This window comes from Andrena cerasifolii, chromosome 7, assembly GCF_050908995.1.
Source record: "Andrena cerasifolii isolate SP2316 chromosome 7, iyAndCera1_principal, whole genome shotgun sequence".
NCBI classification, from domain to species: Eukaryota; Metazoa; Arthropoda; class Insecta; order Hymenoptera; family Andrenidae; genus Andrena; species Andrena cerasifolii.
The window spans coordinates 15,711,806-15,732,862 of record NC_135124.1 but is presented as its reverse complement, the minus strand read 5'-3'; the positions used below and the strand labels follow the sequence as shown (position 1 = coordinate 15,732,862).

At 45.4% G+C, this 21,057-nt stretch overlaps 2 protein-coding genes across 3 annotated transcripts in view; both read left to right on the top strand.

Moving 5' to 3' along the window:
* LOC143371823 (1-phosphatidylinositol 4,5-bisphosphate phosphodiesterase epsilon-1) overlaps positions 1–16,594 on the top strand; it is a 29,983-nt gene extending 13,389 nt beyond the window's left edge. For both annotated transcript variants that reach the window (XM_076817464.1, XM_076817463.1), the window contains exons 7-16: positions 549–834; positions 1,141–1,349; positions 2,159–2,436; positions 3,126–3,352; positions 3,726–3,953; positions 4,232–4,456; positions 4,727–5,030; positions 5,895–6,249; positions 7,159–7,482; positions 7,567–16,594. In XM_076817464.1, the coding sequence (XP_076673579.1) occupies positions 549–834; positions 1,141–1,349; positions 2,159–2,436; positions 3,126–3,352; positions 3,726–3,953; positions 4,232–4,456; positions 4,727–5,030; positions 5,895–6,249; positions 7,159–7,482; positions 7,567–9,070 (3,940 nt within the window). In that variant the 3' untranslated portion in view covers positions 9,071–16,594. The remainder of the gene's footprint in view (positions 1–548; positions 835–1,140; positions 1,350–2,158; positions 2,437–3,125; positions 3,353–3,725; positions 3,954–4,231; positions 4,457–4,726; positions 5,031–5,894; positions 6,250–7,158; positions 7,483–7,566) is intronic.
* Positions 16,595–17,614: 1,020 nt separating this feature from the next.
* On the top strand, positions 17,615–20,307 carry LOC143371835 (N-acetylneuraminate lyase). The gene is made up of 8 exons (XM_076817489.1): positions 17,615–17,697; positions 18,483–18,544; positions 18,900–18,976; positions 19,052–19,197; positions 19,272–19,440; positions 19,589–19,734; positions 19,846–20,017; positions 20,087–20,307. The coding sequence occupies exons 1-8, from the start codon at positions 17,692–17,694 to the stop codon at positions 20,236–20,238; spliced, it is 930 nt and encodes a 309-aa protein (XP_076673604.1). The 5' UTR covers positions 17,615–17,691; the 3' UTR covers positions 20,239–20,307.
* The last annotated feature ends 750 nt before the right edge of the window (positions 20,308–21,057 follow it).

Below are 21,057 nucleotides of genomic sequence, written 5' to 3'. Positions count from 1 at the left end.
TTCTCCAATGACACACTCGACGAGAAATTACCCTCGAATTGTGTTGTGGGATGTTGGACTGGATCAGCAAAACGTCCTGTTCGCTTTTCACTAGAGAATATACTGTTACGGAAAACCTTTATCCAGCGGCAGCTATTGCAGCTCGCGAGTCGTGCGCAGAATAGCCATTTTATGGAATCCGCGTAAATTGACGAACATAACGCTGTTAAAAAGAATCTTGCGCTGCGAAAGCTTGCATTCGTGTTATTCCTTCCTTTTTCAAATACACTTCAACGTGCATCTCTCAACTTACTCACTGAGAATAATTAAAAATGTAAATTGCCCTAACGAATATATAATAATAATAGAAGCGGTGCAAATTGCAACTCTATTTTTTAACGAATTATGACCCTATCCAATTCCTCACTTCATCATTTAAAATAACAACTCGCACTATCCTTTGGTTTTCTTAAATGCCAAATTGTCAGTCCACGATTACAGAACAGTGATATTCCCTCGAAGCTTTGAGCAGGTAAAAATCTGACAGCCACCACTGTCGCCCGTTTCAGAATCTGGTACATGGGTCTCTGTTGGATTCTACGAGGTCTAAAGCGGCAACAGCAGCTGACGGACCGCAGGTCGCGATGGCTGAAAGAGAAGTACCTTCAGCTTTACTTCGAGGAAGATTGCCTGAAGCCAATGACAGCGAACGCCATAAGGGCTTTCGGTGGTCGCGACTGGTCGATGACTGAAAGTATCGGGACACTATCGCCCACTTGTAGCAGCACCCTTCGCAAACGGAACGTTAAAGGGAAGAAGACCAAATCCATTGGCAATATCCACGCGTTGACAAAAGTACGTGCACCGTCCCCTTCGTAACTCGCGTTTCCGCGCGAAACGAGGCCTCGCGCAAACTTACTCTCTCGCGGTAGGACAATATACTGCTCCTGCGCTCGGGATTAACGAAGTAGTTCACTCTAAAATTCGATATACCCTTCTTTCATCCCACGCCAGACTGTTAATTCTCCCAAGAAACGATAGGGAATACAAGCGAGGACGAGTTAATTTCACCCCGGAGCTAATTTGAATAGTTTCAATTAGGATGTCCTGAGAAAGCTATTAAAGCCAGGACTAAGCCGAGCTGGTGGTTGTTTAAAACAGGATTTGAGCCTAAAGCAGTATGACTCTTCGTCCTCGGACGGGGGCTTATCAGCGGCCCCCCATCGGCACATCACGGGTAGCAGGGAGTCCTTGACGAGAATCATGCCGGCATCCCCACGGTCTAGCAGAGATCGAGTACCGCCGCGCAGCCCAACAGGTCCCGCCGAACGAATTATTACCTCCAACTTGCCTTACTTCAGCTTCCAGAGGTAGGGATTCCAATAATTTCCAATCTTAGAAGGAACGTCGTGGAAAGGGAGAGCAAAGAATAGAGCAATCCCGCTTCGACTCTAAACCTCTTCGTAATCACGGCGCCGGTTGCTTAATCGCGCACCGTTTCTGCCGAGCTGCGTTACCAGCAGCTATTAAAACGACAAATCGAACCAACTCTTAAAATCTTAATCACCTCCGAATTATCGCGAACCAAATTTGCCGCGGCAATTTCGGCAATCCTACAGTTATTCCTCGGGGTTCCATTTCCAGCAAAGTGTAACCTGATTAGCACGGCTGAATACGAGACGAAACGGATTCTACCCCAGAAATTGACCTTCCAATGATCGCTCTTCAATATTTAGAGAACTGGGGATATTCATTGCATCGCTCGAATATTAAACACGCTATCACTTATGTCTCTCTTAATATTAATGCCAGGCAAGCATTACTTTAAAATATTCCTTGCAAAAATGTGCAGCTGACTACGTTGGCCAAACTAAGTTGGGCACGTAAATAAATAGATAAATAAATTTTATCAATCATATTGCTCCGACAATTGTAAGCTCTGCATAAATTCAGAGTGATGCAATAAATATTCCTTGATACTGTACACAGTGCAGAATACTTGGACACTTTCAAAATATCTTTCTTAAACCAGTTGCTCCCCGGTTCTACTACAACGTGCCTATGTCAGAGCGCGTTCGTGCTTTTATTGTATCGCTTGCTGGGAAAGTTTGTCGCGGCTTAAACTAAGCAATCTCCTTTCTTTCCACCACTATTCGCCTGGCCTATTGTGCGTCGCCAGAGACAAGGATAAGAACGGATCCGGGATGTCGGGCGGAATGGAGCCGCCATGGCAAGTGAAAGCGCGGACCACCTCCATCATGTACGGAACTCAGTTAAACTTCGTGGAGTTCGTCGCCCTGTTCCGCTCGTTCAGCCTGAGAGCTCGAAAGGATTTGCGCGATCTGTTCGGCCAGCTGGCGATCACGTGTCGCAGCCAGAGCGATGGATCACTCAGAGACTTCAACTTGCGGCCGCCGGTGTTGAGGCAAGCCAGCGACGCCACCCCTCAGCGAATCGGTTCGTCTCCGTATTCTTTCTTCCCACGAATAAAAGAGAATCAACTCGTTTACCACTTTCGCGTCGATATTTGTAGAAAACACTTTGAGTGCCAAAATGAAAAAAAGAAATTTATCGGACAAAAAAGTATTACAAGAGAATCCCTAAATGCTATCTCCCTAAATTTTGCGCGCAACGTTACCATTTTTCGATACTTTCACCAGTCACAAGGTTGATAGATACTATAACAGGACCCGGGAGATGAATCTGATTTGATTCATAATGGGGGAGGTGGTTTTCAGCGGCCAGTTGATTTAGTTATGACCGTGGTCACAGGCGCGGAGGTTTCTGGCTTTTGCATTAAACTTTTCCCATCGTCAAAGTTTGACTATGTTCCTGTAATGTTAATCAAACTAGCAAGCTGTATAGTTCGCGATACGCGGTCCACGCGCAGCGCCTGGGACCCGTTGCTTTCTATCGTACAGTCACTTTAATGAATTAATTCCGTTATCGCGCGGGGGGGTAGTTGATCAGCGGGGAACGTTGAAGGGCATCATTAAATTCAAGACAGGCGCGTTTATCCTATTCTCTTTGGTAAACGAATGGTAGTATGTGTCAAGCTTCTCGGAATTGTCAAATTGTAACGGCACCGTGGGGGTATCGATCACGAGTAACAAGGCGGATAGGAATATTGAAAAATTGTTGAACAGGCCTCTTGACGAGGAACAACTCCATCGACTGCCAGGAGTACAAAACCAGCAGCAACCTCCAGAAGAAGCAAGTGTTCGACGCGGTGGCTGCAGCCAGCATCGTCAACAATTGCTCCGGCGTGGACACTTCGAAGTCTCAAGTGATCACTCTGGCCACGTTCTCGAAATTTTTAGAGTCACGGCAACAGGAGAAATTGTCGGACGAGGAGGTCAAAGCACTCGTCAAAGTATGTACCTTCATAGCGATATCTATTCCACCCTTTAAACCCTATTCATCGCCACGCATTCGCCGAAAGGTTCACTCTTCAAATAGAACTTGAGCAGCAACATTCACGAACCTTTGGAGTATATAAAATCATTCCGCTTAGAATCGGGGCGCGACCTCGCTCCACTCAAATCCCTATGATTTCATTAAAACAATATTCAATCGAATCGTCTTTTGTAATATGCTCGTAGTCGCGTAAAGAGGTCAGCGTATTTAGCACTAGTCTGTGAGCGATGAATTATTGTTATCCAAAGGTTACACCGTTGTGTGACAATTCGAATAGGAAGAGAGAGCGGGTAGCGCCATCAACTGGGAACGATTTCCTCTGATTGCAGCGACACGAGCCGGACCCAGCCCTCCGCACACAATGGTGTTTGTCTTTCGAGGGCTTTGCGCGGTACATGATGGACAAGGACAATTATGCTTTCCCGAACGAGTACGCGACGCCGTGCGAGACGAAAATGCAACAGCCATTATCCCAGTATTACATCGCCAGCTCCCATAACACTTATTTGACCGGCCATCAGCTCAAGGGCGAATCCTCGGTGCAGCTTTACTCTCAGGTAAGCACAGCATCTCCGCGATTTTTACTTCGAACACGACGGAACGGGAACAAGTGCTTGATCGTTTCGAAATTGTTATACAGAAATAGTTTCGATACCATTTTGGTATGTAAATAAGAAGTAAAAGGTATAAAAACCGCCATCGCGCGATAAAGCGTTACCTCTACTACGCGTGCAATCGATTCGTGTTATCTTGAAACGTCTCTGCTTCTTCCACAATCTTTGACTTTCCCCGCGGAATGCCCCGATACCCCCTTGACGGTAAATTCGTTTCCCAGGTACTACTAACAGGGTGTAGGTGTGTGGAACTCGATTGCTGGGACGGGGATGATGGGTCTCCCGTTATTTACCATGGGCACACGTTGACCACCAAGATACCGTTTCGCTCGGTCGTAGAGGCGATCGACAGAAGCGCTTTCGTCAGCTCTCCATACCCTGTGATCCTCTCCATCGAGAATCATTGCTCCCAGAGTCAGCAAGCTCGAATGGCCCAAATCTTTCAAGTACGTCGCTGTTACTCATTTCTTAAAAATACACCATCCTTTACTAATTCACAGAGAAAATTTCCCATCACAATTAAGAGTCACACGAATGCTCAAGCACACATTTCAATTCCTCTTCCTTTGATTTCACATTCCCGCGTCGATTTCTCACATTTCCCATCAAGCTTTGGCGAGCTACTTCGTTAATTAGACCGTTAAATGAATCCTCCGTGTTCAGTTGCGAGAGCGTCAGAGAGTTGGCAGTCAGATAGAGTTACGTGGATGTTTCAGTCGGTTTTCGGTGAGAAACTGGTAACAAAATTCCTGTTCGAGACCGACTTCGGCGACGATCCTCAGCTGCCATCGCCGTCGCAGTTGCGGCATCGAATATTAATTAAAAACAAGAAGTTGGTGGTGGATCCCGGCGGCCCTTTGGCGCACGCTCCCCTGTGCCATCGGGGGAAGATGCTCATGTCCGATCGCGCGTCCTCCATGAAGCAGATGCGCACCGACGTCAGCACCGCGCCCGTCGTCGAATATTTCAGCGAGGACGACGACGACGAGGAGGACGACGACGAGGACGACAATATCGATGGTGATTCTTTCCCTCTCTCCATTAAATTAGCATTCAGCGTTCTTTTTCCGTTCCCTCAATCAAATTTCCGGACCGTGTGGCAAAACAAGTATAACAACTTTGAGTTGACTCCGAAGCTGCATTATTCTAATCAGATGATTCCGCGTTGCTTCGCGTATGACAAGGTCAGCGGAGATTACCCCGCCACCGTTTCAATACGCCAGAATTGAATTTTAAATGTCGAGTTTCGAGGGCACCTCATAATTGCTTGGTCAACTCCTAATTGCTCGTTATTTATTCAAGTCTGTCCCTAATCTGGCGGTAATCCAATTCCGATCTTGTATCGATGCCACGAGCATCGAATTAATAAAGACGCGCATCGGGAGCGGGAGGAAGTTTGATCGTGATCTACCGGAAGCTTACAGGGAACACGGAAGCCGGCGCGCTTAATCTTTTTGAAGCCGCGGCTTAACCCAAATACACGAGCTAAAATGTTCGTCATTATTTCATTCGTCCTAATAGCTTCTTATCCTTCAATTTATTGCCGGGTAAACCTGGAGTTTATGCACCTCGGGAACGCCGGCAAGTAATTTTCCCGCGGCCCAAACCGAGTTACACGTATCACTCTGCTCTGAGAGCAGTCTCCCCTTTATCCCGCTCCCCGTTTCGAAACGTTATTCCACATCGGTCGCGATACTTGCGGAAGTAATTATCAAAATCGTCGTCGCTCGGCCTCGCGGACCTCTCGCGCGATATTTCGCGGAGCTCCCTCAGCCGTGGTAACGAGGAGTCTTAACGCTAATATGCCCGAGCCCGTCAAACGCGGGAAGTTGAGTAATTGTTTAAATTGAAGACGAGTGACGGGGCGGAACTTTTGCCTTCCAGATAACTCGATCTCCAGTTACGAGAGGTACCTCGGAGGAACGCAGGTGCCGCACGGTCGATTAAAGTCCGATTCCACGGTCGACGACAAGTCCCAGAAGCAGAGCAGCCAGATCGCCAAGGAGCTCTCGGACCTGGTGATTTACTTGCAGGCCATTAAGTTTCGCGGCTTGAATACTACGCCGGGTACCGCTACCACGGGAAAGGCGCGCCATCAGCCGCACACGGGTCCTGTTCAGAGACACAGCATCGCTGCGATAGGAACCATCACTATAGGTGGCTCTTCGGGGTCACCGCAATCTCTGTCGACTTCGACGTCCCTTGCAAGTGGGGGAAGCAACATTGACAACCTCTTTAGGTCAGTTTCGTGTAACGACGCAGTCAAAAACTTGGGTACTAATCGATATAATTTGTGGGGTTTAAAGCCTACTTAGTACGTAAGCAGGACAAAGTAGTCGTAGTAACAGTGCTGGTGGTTTAAGGGGAGATTTCGGTGTAAAAATGGATTTTTTTATTTCATTTTTCGAATGTTCAACCTTTTAGGAATACGCGTTTAAAAGGATTTTTTGAAATTCATAAAATTCCCGAAGTTATAGGCATTTGAGTAGCGGTAAATGCATGGGTAACACCCGGCCATTCGGCACTCACGTAAAACTTTAAACGCGTTTTTCTCGAAATAGTGTTCTCAAAATCGGTGGAACCTGTATCTCCAAAAGTTATTATCCGATTCGACTGAAACGTTTTTTAGTTTGAAGAATATACTTCTGGCTCGTGGACAAACCAGTAAAATTTAAAAAAATTTACAACTTGTAATTTTAAAGGCGTTGAAAGGACGAAAAATATAGGGAAAAAGTGATTTCAAAACTTCAAGTGTCGTTATTTTCTGAAAAATGTAATTTTTCTGGTCAGTCCACGACCGATTTGGATGAATTTTTTAACGCCTTCAATGTAACGACTCCCCAGTGCCGTCTACAATGATTAATTATAAAACAAAAAATTTATTTCTATAGTTTACGACATCATTAATTCAATGCAAAAAGCCCCATTACATTATATGCAGTAGTTTTCCTTCAATTAATTCCTAAAGATCACCAATTTTATGGGCTCTAGACTGGAACAGTGGAACGTGGTTAGGCGGTTGGCCAGTACGCAGATAATCCGCAAGAGCGTGGGTTCGAGTCCCATCGCCCGAGGACCTCTTTTTCCGTGGCTCTCGAACACAGAGGAATTACAAAACCTGTTCTTACAATACTCGTATCTGTTTCAGATCGAACCGCGGAGTGCCAGCTTGTTTCCAATGCTCCTCTCTGAACGAGAGCACAGCCAAGAAGATCTGCAGGAAGCAGCCTCTAGGCGTCGTTGCGCATGCGGAGACACAGCTGATTCGAACGTACCCGGCTGGCATGCGCATCGACTCCACGAACTTCAACCCAGTGATCTTCTGGGCCTTTGGGATTCAAATGGTGGCGCTGAATTACCAAACAGACGACGCCGGATTGAATCTCAATGCCGCCATGTTCGAGCAGAATGGGCAGTGTGGGTACGTGAGCAAACCTTCGGTGATGTGGGACAAGGGCCACATGATGTACAGGTACGCGCTTAAATATCCCCGCAAATATAAACTTTCCCTCTTTTCACATCACTTACGCTCTCCATTATCCAATCTAACCCACAGACGCTTCAATCCGTGGGACAAGGAATTCGATGGCCTCCACTCGGCCCATTTAACCCTCTCAGTAGTATCTGGCCAATACGTCTCCCCATCGAACTTCGTCGCCAGCACCTACGTGGAGGTGGAGCTGGTGGGCATCCCCATCGACTGCGCCAAGCATAAAACGAAAGTGATACAGAATAACGCCCTGAATCCAATATGGAACGAGAAGTTCTGCTTCCAAGTGATGTTCAAGGACCTAGCCTTCCTGCGTTTCGGAATCGTCGAGGCAAGCTCCCACCATCTGATCGCCCAAAGGGTCATACCGTTGACATGCTTGAGGCCCGGTTACAGGCACGTGCGCTTGCGCTCCTGCAAGAACAAGTCGCTGGCGCTGTCCACCCTGTTCATCTATTCCCGCCTGGAGGAGGAGAGCCTGGACTACAACACCTGCTGTCGCGATCACAAGGAGTCATCGAAGAGGCCGTCCTCTGGAAAGGAGCCGGAGAAGCTGACCACCGTGGACCCGGGTCTGGGCGGAGTGACGTTGAAGAGAAGAATGTTCTTCTTGATGGTCCACCACGTGATACCCGACGAGCCTTACACTATCCTGAAGGTGACCCAGGAGAGCACCACTCAGGAAGTGATGCTGCAAGCCCTTCAGAAGGCCGGTATATCCGCGGACCGCGTTGACGAGTACATCCTGGTGGAGGAGGTGTCCCGGGGTTGGGAGAAGAGGGACAGGGAGGAGCTGCCTACCCAGCGAGTCCTGGACCCGACGGAGCATCCTCTGCAAGCGCAAGCTTTGTGGAAAGGGGAGGGACGCTTCCTGTTGAAACGAGTGGGCGACGATCCCAGCAGCAGAGCCTGGTTAGCCTCCATCAGGAGCACGGCTGGCCACTCGAAGCGCGACTCCGAGAGGGACACCTCCACCCACATCTGGGACGAGGCTGACACCTTCCTGGTATGCATCTACAACGTCTCGCCGAACATACCGTACGCGATACTCCGGGTGCCCGTCAACAGCTCCGCCCAGGACGTCCTAGCCCAGGCGCTGGTGAAAGCTAGGCGGATGGAGGATCCCATGAAGTTCGCCCTGGTGGAGGAGCTGGAATGGGGCGGCACGAGCGCCGTAGGCAGCGGCAACCGTCAGCTGAGGGTGCTGCGCGACGACGAGAACGTTTACAGCACCCAGGCGTTCTGGAAGACCCTGGGAAGATTCATTCTGAGGGAGCGAGAGCAGCCTATACCGAGGCGGCACCTGCTGCCAGCCACTTTGGACAGGATCAGCAAAGGGTTCTCGGTGGGAAGGTCGGTGTCCCTGCCGGGGTCCAGCAAGGAGAAGGTGCCCGTCTCCGAGGCGCTTTCCGATCCCACCTCCAGGGGCCTGAGACACCGTTTCCTGATGCCCGGTCGCAGAAGGGAGGTGCACTCCGACGGCGAGGACACTCGCGAGTCCGACATCGTGAACGCGGCTATTCACTTGAAGAAGGTCTCCCTGCGGAAGCTGATGGCCTGGAAGTCATAGTGGCAGTCTCGGGCGTCGTCGATAACATCGATCTTCGCCGCTCGGAGGAACGAATCGTAAGCGATGGTGGATCGTTGCTCGTGGAGGTGCTAGCCGATCTAGCCGGCGCTGCCGGCAACGATGCATCCGAGGGGTCCGGACGATCTCTGGCGTCGCTTTGGAAAGGTTCGTCCAGCAATCTGCGTTCGAACGATTGCGAGAAAACAGACGCCTAATTGTACTCGACGCCTCGTTAGTAAGTATGATTTGGGTGTTGAGGCGGTGTTAGGTAATTAGTACGATCGGTTGAGAGTTTGATTGGACGTAACGCCATGCGACGTGCGCTGGCACGGGCCCGGCAGCGCGAAGGGAGGACGATTACGTTCGAGCAGTCTTATGTATAGTATGGGGGCGGGTGATTCATTATTATTTCACGTGTTATTATCGACGTAATCCGAATTAACGAACTGATGCACGTGCACGTGCCCGCACGCAATCTTGGCTGCCTCGTTGCACGCCGAAAGCAATTCGCTGGAAACGGGAGTGTGGTAACAGTGTCCCCAACAGTCTCGAATCTAGCGGGTCGCTGTGTTGTTCTAGTCATATCGATATCGCCCGGACGTACAAATCGCGATGTCGGAGGAAATTAGTAGCTGTGAATGGAACGCGGAGTTACCAAATCGTTATCGCCGTATTATTCCAAACGGTTCGCTGGCTTCACTTCGCTTCAAGTCGGATTCAATTCTTTCGGTTGTATATCCCCATGGACTTGTTTCTCCGTATTTTTTTACACAGGTGTACATATCTTTTTAATCTAAACGATATATATTTTAATATATACGTATATATTTATATCGAAGGCGAGCGTGTTATCAGTAGACAGGCCCCAGTAAATTCAGTGGGAGAGAATTTGAGAGAAGTTCACGGACAGTAGTGGATCCAGTTTATTTGAAGAACGAAGCCGAACGTCGTGTTCTAATATCGATGTAATTTACACTGGGACCTGATTCTTTTTTATAAACATTTACTTGACCCTCCCCCCGCCCTCCACTCTCAAGTATTTGAACGCTTGCACTTTGAGTACCTGACTTATCTGTAAATGTTTTCGTTTCATCCGCGACGATGCTCAAATAGTTTCTCTATCAAGATCTAACGATCATGCAGTCCAACCACTCTAACGCCTAGGGAATTTCGTCTTTGTAGATCGTAGAACCTAATCGCCGCTCGGGAAAGTGTCTCCTCTCAAAGGATACTTGCTCGTTTAAGGGAGAAGTGAAAGCTGACGGTGAACAATTATTCTAAATATCTAAAGTGGAACTAAATCTCTCTTCTCTTCGTGTTTCCGTTACTTGTAATCGAAAAGAACTTCGCTCGATGACAATAACTATCAACTTTTCTACAACGTATAAATTTTACTCTTTACAAAACTTCCGTTTCTTTATGCTGTTTGTCTTCAACGAATTCTCCTCGACGCAAGATACACTGCATGGTCTCGTTTTCTTTTCCCGCGGAAGCTATTAGACGAAACGAGAGGGAAGAACCTACTTCGTCCACGTATATCTATCTTCAATTCGCTCGGTAAGGTTCGACGAGGTCGGTTAACTTCCTCTATCTAGATGAAAGCACAGAATCGAGAAAGCGGAGGTGGTAGCGGATTAAAAGTGAGGAACGATGACCTGTCACCTTTAAATGACAAATGGAGACGTCTAATCAAGCTCTATCATCGGCGTTGAAAGGATTAAACGACACCCCGACAAGGTGATCAATCGTAGAAGGAACCTCTTGTCGCGAGTCTGATTAAACGGACAGCAGAAGAAAACAGTATTATTTCGACAGCGTGAATCTGATTCGATGGAACGATTATGCTGGTCCATGTTCGCGCGGAGGCTGGTTTATCATTCGTTGACGCAGCGTGGGCAACATTTGTACATAATTATTACACCACCCTCTCTGTTGTCATTGCATCTGATCGGGCATCGCGATCAGGCGGGATCACCTTAACGCGCGCGGGGTCTTGCTACTTAGAAGTCATATTTATTATTATACACTGTTAATACTGAGGGGAAGTAGGAAGAAGGGGAACGATGGTAGATTGATGTTACTTTTACAATCGTTGCTCCCCCTTAACCCTGGACTGTTATAAGCGAGCACGCGTACTTGTAGATTGTAATGGCGAGACCAAGGAGCGTCGCCTGCCGTTTAATTCACTCTGCTCCAGAGCATCGCTCTGACCGGCCGGAGGACAGCGGGCCGGCACGTTTTGTCGATAGTTTTCGTCGGTGCCATTAGCCTAATTTTTCACGGTGTAATTCTACGTACGATAGGCGAGGACAGTAACGGAAAGGACAGCACGAAGTCTATTTATCGAGGGCCAGATACGTCACGAACGCTTCTCCCCTTCGTCTTCCATCACACTTGCTCTATACTTTACGGTTTCAACGAACCCCCGACTGACTCGAACCTCGACGCGCCTGCACGCGAACTTCCTCCGAGCGCGGTGCACTTGGATTCTGGAAAACGGCACGGTCGAGCCTTTTATCTGTGACCAGAGCAAAGCTGACTCGAAGGAGTAGCCGCGAAAGGATACGAGTCGCAGAAAGGAAGGCGAGGCTTCGAGCTTCCGATGAATCAAAGAACAGCATTGCCATTTCCAGAATTTACCGAGAAAGGAATGGTTTCTTTAGAGAAGTTCGTGACGTCACTGAGCACCCTAATATATTTTTGGACACCGCTTCCTTTACATATCTCTTTCACAGTCTTCTCGGCGTGTACGCTACATATCCCGGAACGGCGCTTCGTACGGACGAAATTTAGAAATGCGGAAGTAACGATTTCAGATTTGTATTTCTGTTGTAGCACCATTTTTTCTAGCGATCAGCGAGTACCGAACTGTCAAGCAGGGAAATAGTTTCGTGACTGGCGAGACGTTTGTTAAAACGGATACATATATTATCGACAGTTATAAGAGGAGCAAGTTGTTGATTAATAATAATTTTAGTACTGTTTATTTTCTAATTAAGAACGCAGCAGTGCATTGTTATCAGCTTCGCGAAACAGATACTCTATTTTCTGAGCAACTCCGCAGCTGCGTCTGCGATTGGTACAAATATCATCCCCTAAGATCTTCCCAAAGTTACGAACCTAAAAATTTAGAAATTTATCCCCCCCCAACATATCCATTCGCGCGACTTTCAATCCACGATTTTACATAAATATTCTGTATCTGGAGTTGAAATGGTGATAAATATAAGCACTCGAGAGACAGGAAGAAATTCATATAAACACATGCACGAACGTATATGCGTGGCGTCGCATGCCTGACAATTGAGCCTGTCGTTTCGCATTACCAACCGTTCATTTCGAGCGCCATTATATTTCATTGCGACGCGTCGCAAATCACGCCCCATGGTAAATCGAGATTTTATATAAAAACCAAAGCCACCAGAGCAGTATTTACGTAGTGCGTACTACAGGATGTATCGCGGGACATTATGTACATAGAGCAAACAATGGCTACTAATAACGATAATTAATTGTTAATTTCGATGCTCCTTGCGTCTCGGACAAAACCCCCGCATCGAGAATATATCATCGACTTACAACGGACGTCTTTCGAATCTTCGAGAGCAGCGCGATTCCTCCAGAACCAAGCTGCTATTTGTTATTCAACTTTTCGGAAGCACTCGCGTCGCTACGAAGTTACCCCCCCACCGAAAAGGAGCAGAAAAAGGGAAGAGAAAAAATTCAAGATCCTTCGCGCCGCTTTGGATCCCGACGCTCCACGAGTTCCATTAAAAGTCGAATTATTTTAATCTCGGGCTCACCCCTAGCATCGTTCCCACGGCGAGTAGTCCTTTAACCCATTAGCGGCCGTGCATTAAAGTAAAAAACTAGAATCCTCATTGCGTTTGCCCTGATTGAAAGAAATTAAAATTCAACGTTGCGTTTATGCAACCACGGCCGTTAACGGGTTGGAGCGCCGGCATCTCAAAGGTTTCTCGTTTAAACCGACATCGTAACGGCGCCTGTGCTCGAAAGGCACCCTACTTTACGGCCGATTCCGGAATCATTGTCGAGGATATTTAAATAAGAACCACGTTGCACTCCATCGGAACGACTGCTTCTTAAAAAATAAAGAGGGGAAAAAAAAACAAACTTCTGGGACCATTCTCATTAAGCATATTCCGAGTGTGCTCTGAAGGGCCACTTTCAGACGCGAACGATGCAGTATTAAGCTTCTCTTTTCGTCGGAAGGGGCAGAACGGGCGCTACTTGGATGGGATTAGGCGGGGGAGTCGAAGCGGGCGAGGTGAGACGGGAGGGTTCGACATCGACATTCGACGAGATTTAAAAAGACTCAATCGAGTTCTAATGCGCTACTAGACGCGCGCAAACCACATTGGGGCGCTCTCCCGACTTCTGGTCATCGAGCTTCCGCGACGGAATTAGGAATACGTTTCGGAGAAGCCGCTTCTTTCGCCGAGGTAAACGGGGGTTTGGGGATACCAACGCGAACGGTCACTGCTGGTATATCGGGGGCGGCTTCTCGGCCATAGTAGACGAGGAATTAATTTGATTTATTTTACACGAAGCAGAGAGACTCGCGAGAGCCTGCTGGGAACGGGAGAATAGGGTGGGGCGGAAATTTAAGCAAACTCGATTATCCTTTTTGATCGAATCGAATTCGAGGGGTGCACGAATCGCGTTGCGCGCCGGCGAAAGAAACTTCTGTAGCTTGTATCGATCGGGCATATCCCTGTTGTACATATCCGTGGGTCTTTTTCGGCGACTGTTACATTAGATACGCGCGCGTACTAATGTATCGAAACGGATAGGTAAATGGGATTCATTTGCACGCGTTTTACTCTGCATGCGAGGATGTATCTGCGGATGGACACGTTCAGACCCCACCTAGCGGATGCGGGGTCCATTTCGACCCACCTGAGTTACGTGCTATTACATAGTATTATTGGAAGAGAATAAGAATTTTGGATGATGATAGGATCAAACTGGGACTGGATCCGACTAATTAAACTATCCCGTTTATAAATAAAAAATAAGTAAATAAATAAAATCCAATATAAAGTGGTGAGTTTGAGTTGAGGTGTGTATCAATGACACTGCGGGTCAAAATGGACCCTCTCTTCGACGGTCAAGGGTTAATAATATATATCATACGACACTGGATTGCAATGGGACGATTCGATGACAATCGATCACCGAAACGCCATTTCCTGTGTGTACAATTGGATCGAAGAAGTATCGCGGAAATTCAATGTGCAATCAACCTTATGTCAATTCGGAGGCACCAAAGCTTCCGGTTTGAAGTGAGTCAGTAAGCAACATTCTGGATTGCAAATGTTGAAATTAAAATGAGGATGATTATTCGGTTGTCGTTGAATCGTGTCGTATATGATCGAATTTCACTTACGCCCAAATCGCCCGTGATTTTCATTAAGGTTGCTTTCCCTATACGCGACTGGACGCAACGTCAAGAATTTCAAAGTGGATTTTCTCGAAAATTAAGCGCGATATCAAAAAAAGTCACTCTTCCTTTTCTACTTAGAACAAGTAAATAAGTCGAGGAAAAGGAATACAATTTTTTGATATTGCGCTTCATTTTCGAGAAAATCGTCTTTGAAATTCTTGACGATGCGTCCAGTCGCGTATAGGGAAACCTACCCCAATGAAAATCATAGGCGATTTGGGCGTAAGTGGAATTCGCCCTAACTTGTTCGGAACAGCTGTGAATTACGTGCTGGATTTTCGTACGGGGCGCGATTCGAAGCCAAAGAAAGACAGACGAAGACATTAATAATAATGAAACAAGTTAATAGAAACAGGTAGTTTAAGGGAAACGTTTCCGCCGTGTGTACTGGCTGGTCCGGCCGCGGCTGCTAGTCTAATCTAATTGAAGTAACGGAAAATGTCTTTTTCATAAGTGTGAATTTTACGATATACATACGTACGTACATATATATCGGCATATATGTATCATTTAACATACGTGAATATAAATACTAATGGGACGTGGTTCGTTTCCACTGCATACGCATCGATGGCTTTCTTTCGGTGCATTATCAGTAAATTTAGGCCATCGCGACTGTTGATATTGATCGCGTGTACGAGTAATTACTTAGTTAATCGATTTGTTAACGTAACGTAACCAGCTGGAAGGCGTAAAACTATTCTTATCTTATTATTTACCGTCCTCCACGGCATTCCGTGGATACCTTAACGGAATAGTGAGCACACGAGACTTATACATTTTGCTATTTTGTTTAGATTCATTTTATTAACGATGTGAAATTGCCAGTCGCGACTCCTCTCCCTTATTTATTTATTACTTCGAAAGCAGCGTTCAACTCTGCTGGTTACGTCGCCGCTAAAAAATTGTAGAGTTACCCGCGCAAATGTTAAGCACCGTGTCCGGAGATGAATATATTCGAAGCAATTATGGATCACAACGGTGCCACGAGGGTGTATACAGGTCTTTGAGAGAAAATGAATGGTTCGATCCTGTGCCAGAAATTTTAGTACCTAATCCATGAATTCGCCAGTTTTTCTCAAAGGCGTATTTGCCACGGAGCGAAGCAATTCATTCGAGGGATAACTACGATCGTCTTCTAAACGAATGAATTACGAGCCCAAGCCAGCATGGAATATATCTTCGATATCTCGCGAGATTCGCAAAATTTAATTTCGTTTTAAACTACCCACGAATGAGTCGATCATGCTTCTAGTCATCTTTCGTTTCCTCCTACTGTTATTCAACTAATTACACCGATGTTCGCTGTGATCTTTAGTTCCTGCAGATTATAAGTTCCCCACCGATCGATCGCCATGATTTCACGTGTACATAAATTCGTGCTCGTTCGTACGATTTTCAGTTCCCCAGCGTTCGGTTAGCTCGAAGGGCACACAGAGGCGAATGATTGAAGAGTGAACTAATAACCGCGCTAATAATGCTAATACTAATGGCGAAAATGTAACGTTAGAGAATTTTCTTCGTAGAGCGTAAACGCGAGGGTGATTATTTCGATCGAACGGATCGCTAAGACGATCCCACCGTTACCAGTAGCTATCATGTTCGCCGCGACGTCGCGTCCGGTATATTGCAAGGATATCGAGAAGCAGGCCAGGCGGATGGGGAATGAAGCTTATCCATGAACGAACGGTTCTTTTACTAGCGCATGCCGGAACGTCGGTGGCAGAATCATTTCGTTTAAGTAATATGTAAAACAGGGGGCACAGAGGAATCCAAAGTGAAGGGAGGAACGATGGCGGTTGTACGAGTAGCCCAGTAATATTACATAGGATATATTTCTCTTTGGCGTTATTGTGTAAGATCTCGAGTAGCTACTTCGTCCCCGTTTCGAGGGACAAGGGTTGCGCGTAATATCCGCGAAAGAGGAAGACGCGGCGCGGCCACCTTGGAACTTATGTATAATTCATCGCTACGATGCTGTGCTACTGTATCATCAGCATTGTCGAGAGAAAGGGAATCTACATGTAAATAAACATAAAAAGCATTTTTATAAATAACCATAACCCTCGCTATTTATTGCCCACCCGATCCAACCCTTGCGCCATTACGCGAATTTTCGGCGAATAAAAATAAGAGGGGTAGCGAAATGCTTTTACATGTAACTATTTACTTTTTCGCCCGCAGTAATGGTGTAGATTTCTGCTCTAGAATAAATTGTCTATCTATTTTATAACAGTGAAAGTGGATGGTGAGCCCAGAGGCTTCAGGCAACTTTAAAATAACTCAATCTTTGTTTCTGTAGCGAATCAGCAATAACTCGTATGTGAATTGATTTTCAAATTGTCGCAACTGTTTTAAGTTAAAATATCTGATGTTCAAAATCCATACCTGCCTCGCGCCACTATCGACAGGATATTATTTACGAAGAAATCAGTTGAAATTCGTGAGGGACGTTTCTGCTGTACCTAAGGGGTTGTCCTTAAATTACGTTGTACGTAAAGCTTTTTCGAGGGGGAGTCAGGTAGTATCTTACGTAATATCTTTTAACCTAATTTTCAATCAAAACAAATTCTATCATTAATGCTCCAGAAAAGTAGTTTTAGTTTAAATTTCTCGAAACCGAGTTAAATGAATTATATAAATCTTTAAAAGAATTTTAACTGAGAAAATTCAATGTAAAAAAATATTATGTAAGAACGGGGTTGCAATATCAAATCTTACGAATTCTTATACTGGGGGAGGGAGGGGGTAAGAAAATCGCGAAAATTACCCTTACGTAATTTAAGGACGGCCCCTAATTACTGTATTTGTAGTTTAAAGATCACTACATATTCCTTCGTCGGTTTCACTCATTTTCGCGGAGGAGGAATTCAAGTTACAATCTTGGAGAAGCTTCGATTTTTCGGACTCGGAATATTCTATCACAGAAATCAGCAAGTTTATCGATTCAACTAATATAATTGAGAAAGATAAAGAAAGCTGCGTGCATGCGAGATTGCTGTGTTTACGTGAGAAAAGATTGAAAATATGAATACGTGTCATGCCTGATACGAAGTGGAGGCAATCTTATCAGAGTCGTCAGAAAAATATTCCTCTACATTCAGTTTTGTACAACACACCGATTAGTTCTGCAGAAGTTATATCGCGCTCCACGATGCCGGTACGTATGCAAATAACACGTATCCTGGAATTCTTAGAAAGTACTTCACGCATCGTAAATTGTAACACAGTTCTTGAAATCGATCAAAGATAGATCTAACTCTGATACTGAATATGTATCTCGATTAGAGCATAAGATTAATATTTATTTCTTTACGATAGTGAAGAATACTTGTTACTCTGCTTGTTACTTTGCTTATTTCTAGTTTGCACATTCTCCACTTATTATTTCTTATTTATTATTATTGTGCTGTTACTTTTACCATTACTATTACTTTAGCTAGATTTTAGTTTTAGTATCAATTTTAGTTCTGTGTCGGTTTAGCACTCTTTTATCTTCTACTCTTTTAATGTCATGTTCTGACATATTGCAGAGAAGTTAGGCGTAATAACAGCTGTAGCTGAGCCTCGCCTTTTCACCGCCCGCATAATTTCACGAAGTAAAGGAAACAATTGTATCGCGAAATATCGTTAAGTTCCACTGCTTGCAAAGCCAAGCAGGCGTTTCTATTTGCATCTCTCGACGCATCATCTTCTATTATCGGAATACGAAACTATTGGCAAAGGGACATGTCTGCAAACCCTCTATTATCCGGACTACCTTGTCCCTAGTCACGTTCGGATCAGTAGAAACGGAATTCTACACTGCAACGACACGTCTCGTAGATACGTGTCAGAATTTCAATATTGGCACAGCACTTTCTCATCAATCTCTATCATCCACCCGTACAGTAATAACAGAGATTGGAACCGGAGAATAGAAATTCGATCGTTTTCAATTTACAGAAGGTACCGTTCCGGTTTAGAGGGCTCATCGCCCCTGTGTTAACACCGTTTAATAATGACAGGTAATTCCCTCAGCGTTCATTGGACAATATCAGGGGCGGATTTGGGAATTTCGCGCCCCTAGGCTAACGATCGTCTGTCACCCTTTCCGCGAAATATCATCAAGTATTTTAGTTTAAGAAAGTCGAGAAAGTTATAAAATTAATTCAATATTACTGGCTAATTTACTAGATGAAAAAGAAGCGAATTGTTTCTGAAATTGTCTCGAGCCTCTGTGTTCAAACCTTTCTCAATTTCTTTCGCCCAAAATTTGCCGCCCTATTTAGCCTATATACAAATCCGCCCCTGGACAATATTGAAAATATTTCTTTATATACATTGTTGGTGCAAAAGTACCACCTCTGCTTTTTATTCCAGCACGAGAACTGTAAACTTATCGATTATACCAAGTTACGCAGAGTACTTGGCCAGAAAGAGAGTCACCGGGGTTCTTAGTAAGTTCAAGAAGTTTGATTATAATTAAGCTTCTCTGAATTGTCGCTTCCTGCAACGTAGTTTTCAATTAACAGTAAATGGGACAACTGGAGAAGGTACCTCTATGTCGGTGGCTGAGAGGAAGTTGGTTGCCGAGGCATGGGCGAAGGCTGTGAAAACAACCAAGCAACACTTGATGGTCCAAATAGGTGGAGCACCTTTGCCAGATGTCCTGGAGCTTGTACGCATAAATCTCTTTATGACTTCTGTAGTTCTATAGTTAAAAATGTCACTCGGTCTCTTCTACTTCCAAAGGCAAAGCACGCTGAAAGTATCAAAGCAGATTCCATACTCTGTCTGCCAGAGCTATACTTCAAGCCTGCCACTTCGGAACAGTTAACCGAATATTTGAGATTGGTTGGCCAGGCGGCGCCAAACACTGCACTTTTGTATTACCATATTCCGATGCTCACTAACGTTAATGGTAAGTTAAGGAACTAAAAGCCATTCGCCGTTATTAAATTAAGCGCAAAGTTGGATTAAGTTCCAAGCTCCAAGTGGTAATTTGAATAACGAGATGTAAGAGAAATTAATGCTAAGTTTCGATGGTGAACGAAATGTGATCCTTTCAGTGCATATGGGTGAATTTCTTGAATCTCTTGGCGAGAAACTTCCAACTTTTGTGGGGATAAAATTTACGAGCTCTAACTTGGAGGAAGGTGCTAGAGCATTGCATGCTGGTAACAGGAAATACGTGATCTTCCTTGGAAATGACCAGGTATGCTTTTGCTTTTTAATTTGTTAGAAGCTGTTGAATAATTAAAAATAAATATTTTGAGATACTTGGTCGTTAAGTTGCACAGTAATGTGCATAAATTATACGTTTTAGTTAATAGGCGCCGCCTGTGCGTTGGGGATGGACTCGTTTATAGCCACTTCCATAAACATGCTTCCTGAACTCGCGCAGGAAATTCTTGCGCAAGGGGGAGAAGGAAATAGCATCGGAGCGAGGGAGAAGCAAGAACAGCTGTCAAAAGTTGTTATCGCCATATCGAGACACGGTAAAATTGATAATGAGATGTTAAGGGAGGATCGGAGACTGAGAAGGGGGTTTAAATATGAAATTACAGGTAGCTGGGTGGAAACTATGAAGGTAGCCATGTCTTTATTAACTAATGTCAATGCTGGACCTGTACGCGCACCTCTGAAGGATCTGTCTGCGGAAATTACGGCAACGATGGCAAGCGGATTACGTGGTTTAGGATTGCAAGTAACAGTGTAAAAATAAGCTACTAATGTAACCAGCATGAAAGCTGGTAAATAAACAGCTGCAATGCTAAAGGAAAGAGTACGATGAGTACTGTTGATCGATGAGAACCGAAACTTTATTTCTCGGATACCGAAAGAGTGACCCAAGAAATCGCCTTTTCTTGGTCCTACAATTTTAGGACAGAATTCTGTGCCCATGGGGAAGATCACTGCAACTTTTTCCCACCCGTGACGCCATCAGAACACGTGTAAAACATTATGTAACTACCCACTCTATACATTCCACAAATGAAAAATTCGCGGGCAAATCATACGCACATACGCACTCGTGCAAAACCATAGTATATGCGCTCGTGGCGCCCCCTGCGCCGAGCTTTGCGTCATCTTCCCCATTGATACCTTATGATGACATCAAACACAGCAAATTTTCAATTTTAGGTGACAATTAGTTTCTGAGATATGGGAGGTGAAAGGAGTGAAAACTCATTAACGCGTCAACCGATATGCTTCGATGTACGGACTTTTATGTTAGTCCAATAATTTAAAGAATTGTTCCCAGGGGCACAGACGAGGTATAGAATAGACCCATCACCTTATGGGACTTCGTGTCGCCACCCAATCTGTGTTACCGACCCATAATTTGAAAGGTGTTGCGTACTTGTATACGTGTGACTTGTTTAGAGAGAGAGTTTGACATAAGAGGGTAGGCTTTTGTTACGGTATGCTTTGGCTCGGTTGGTCAACGACTCACGCGGATTTCTCTCCGAAAATCCATTTTGCGTACCCTTGCGAACCCTTTCAAAAAAGTATTAAAAATTCACGCTGTTACTGA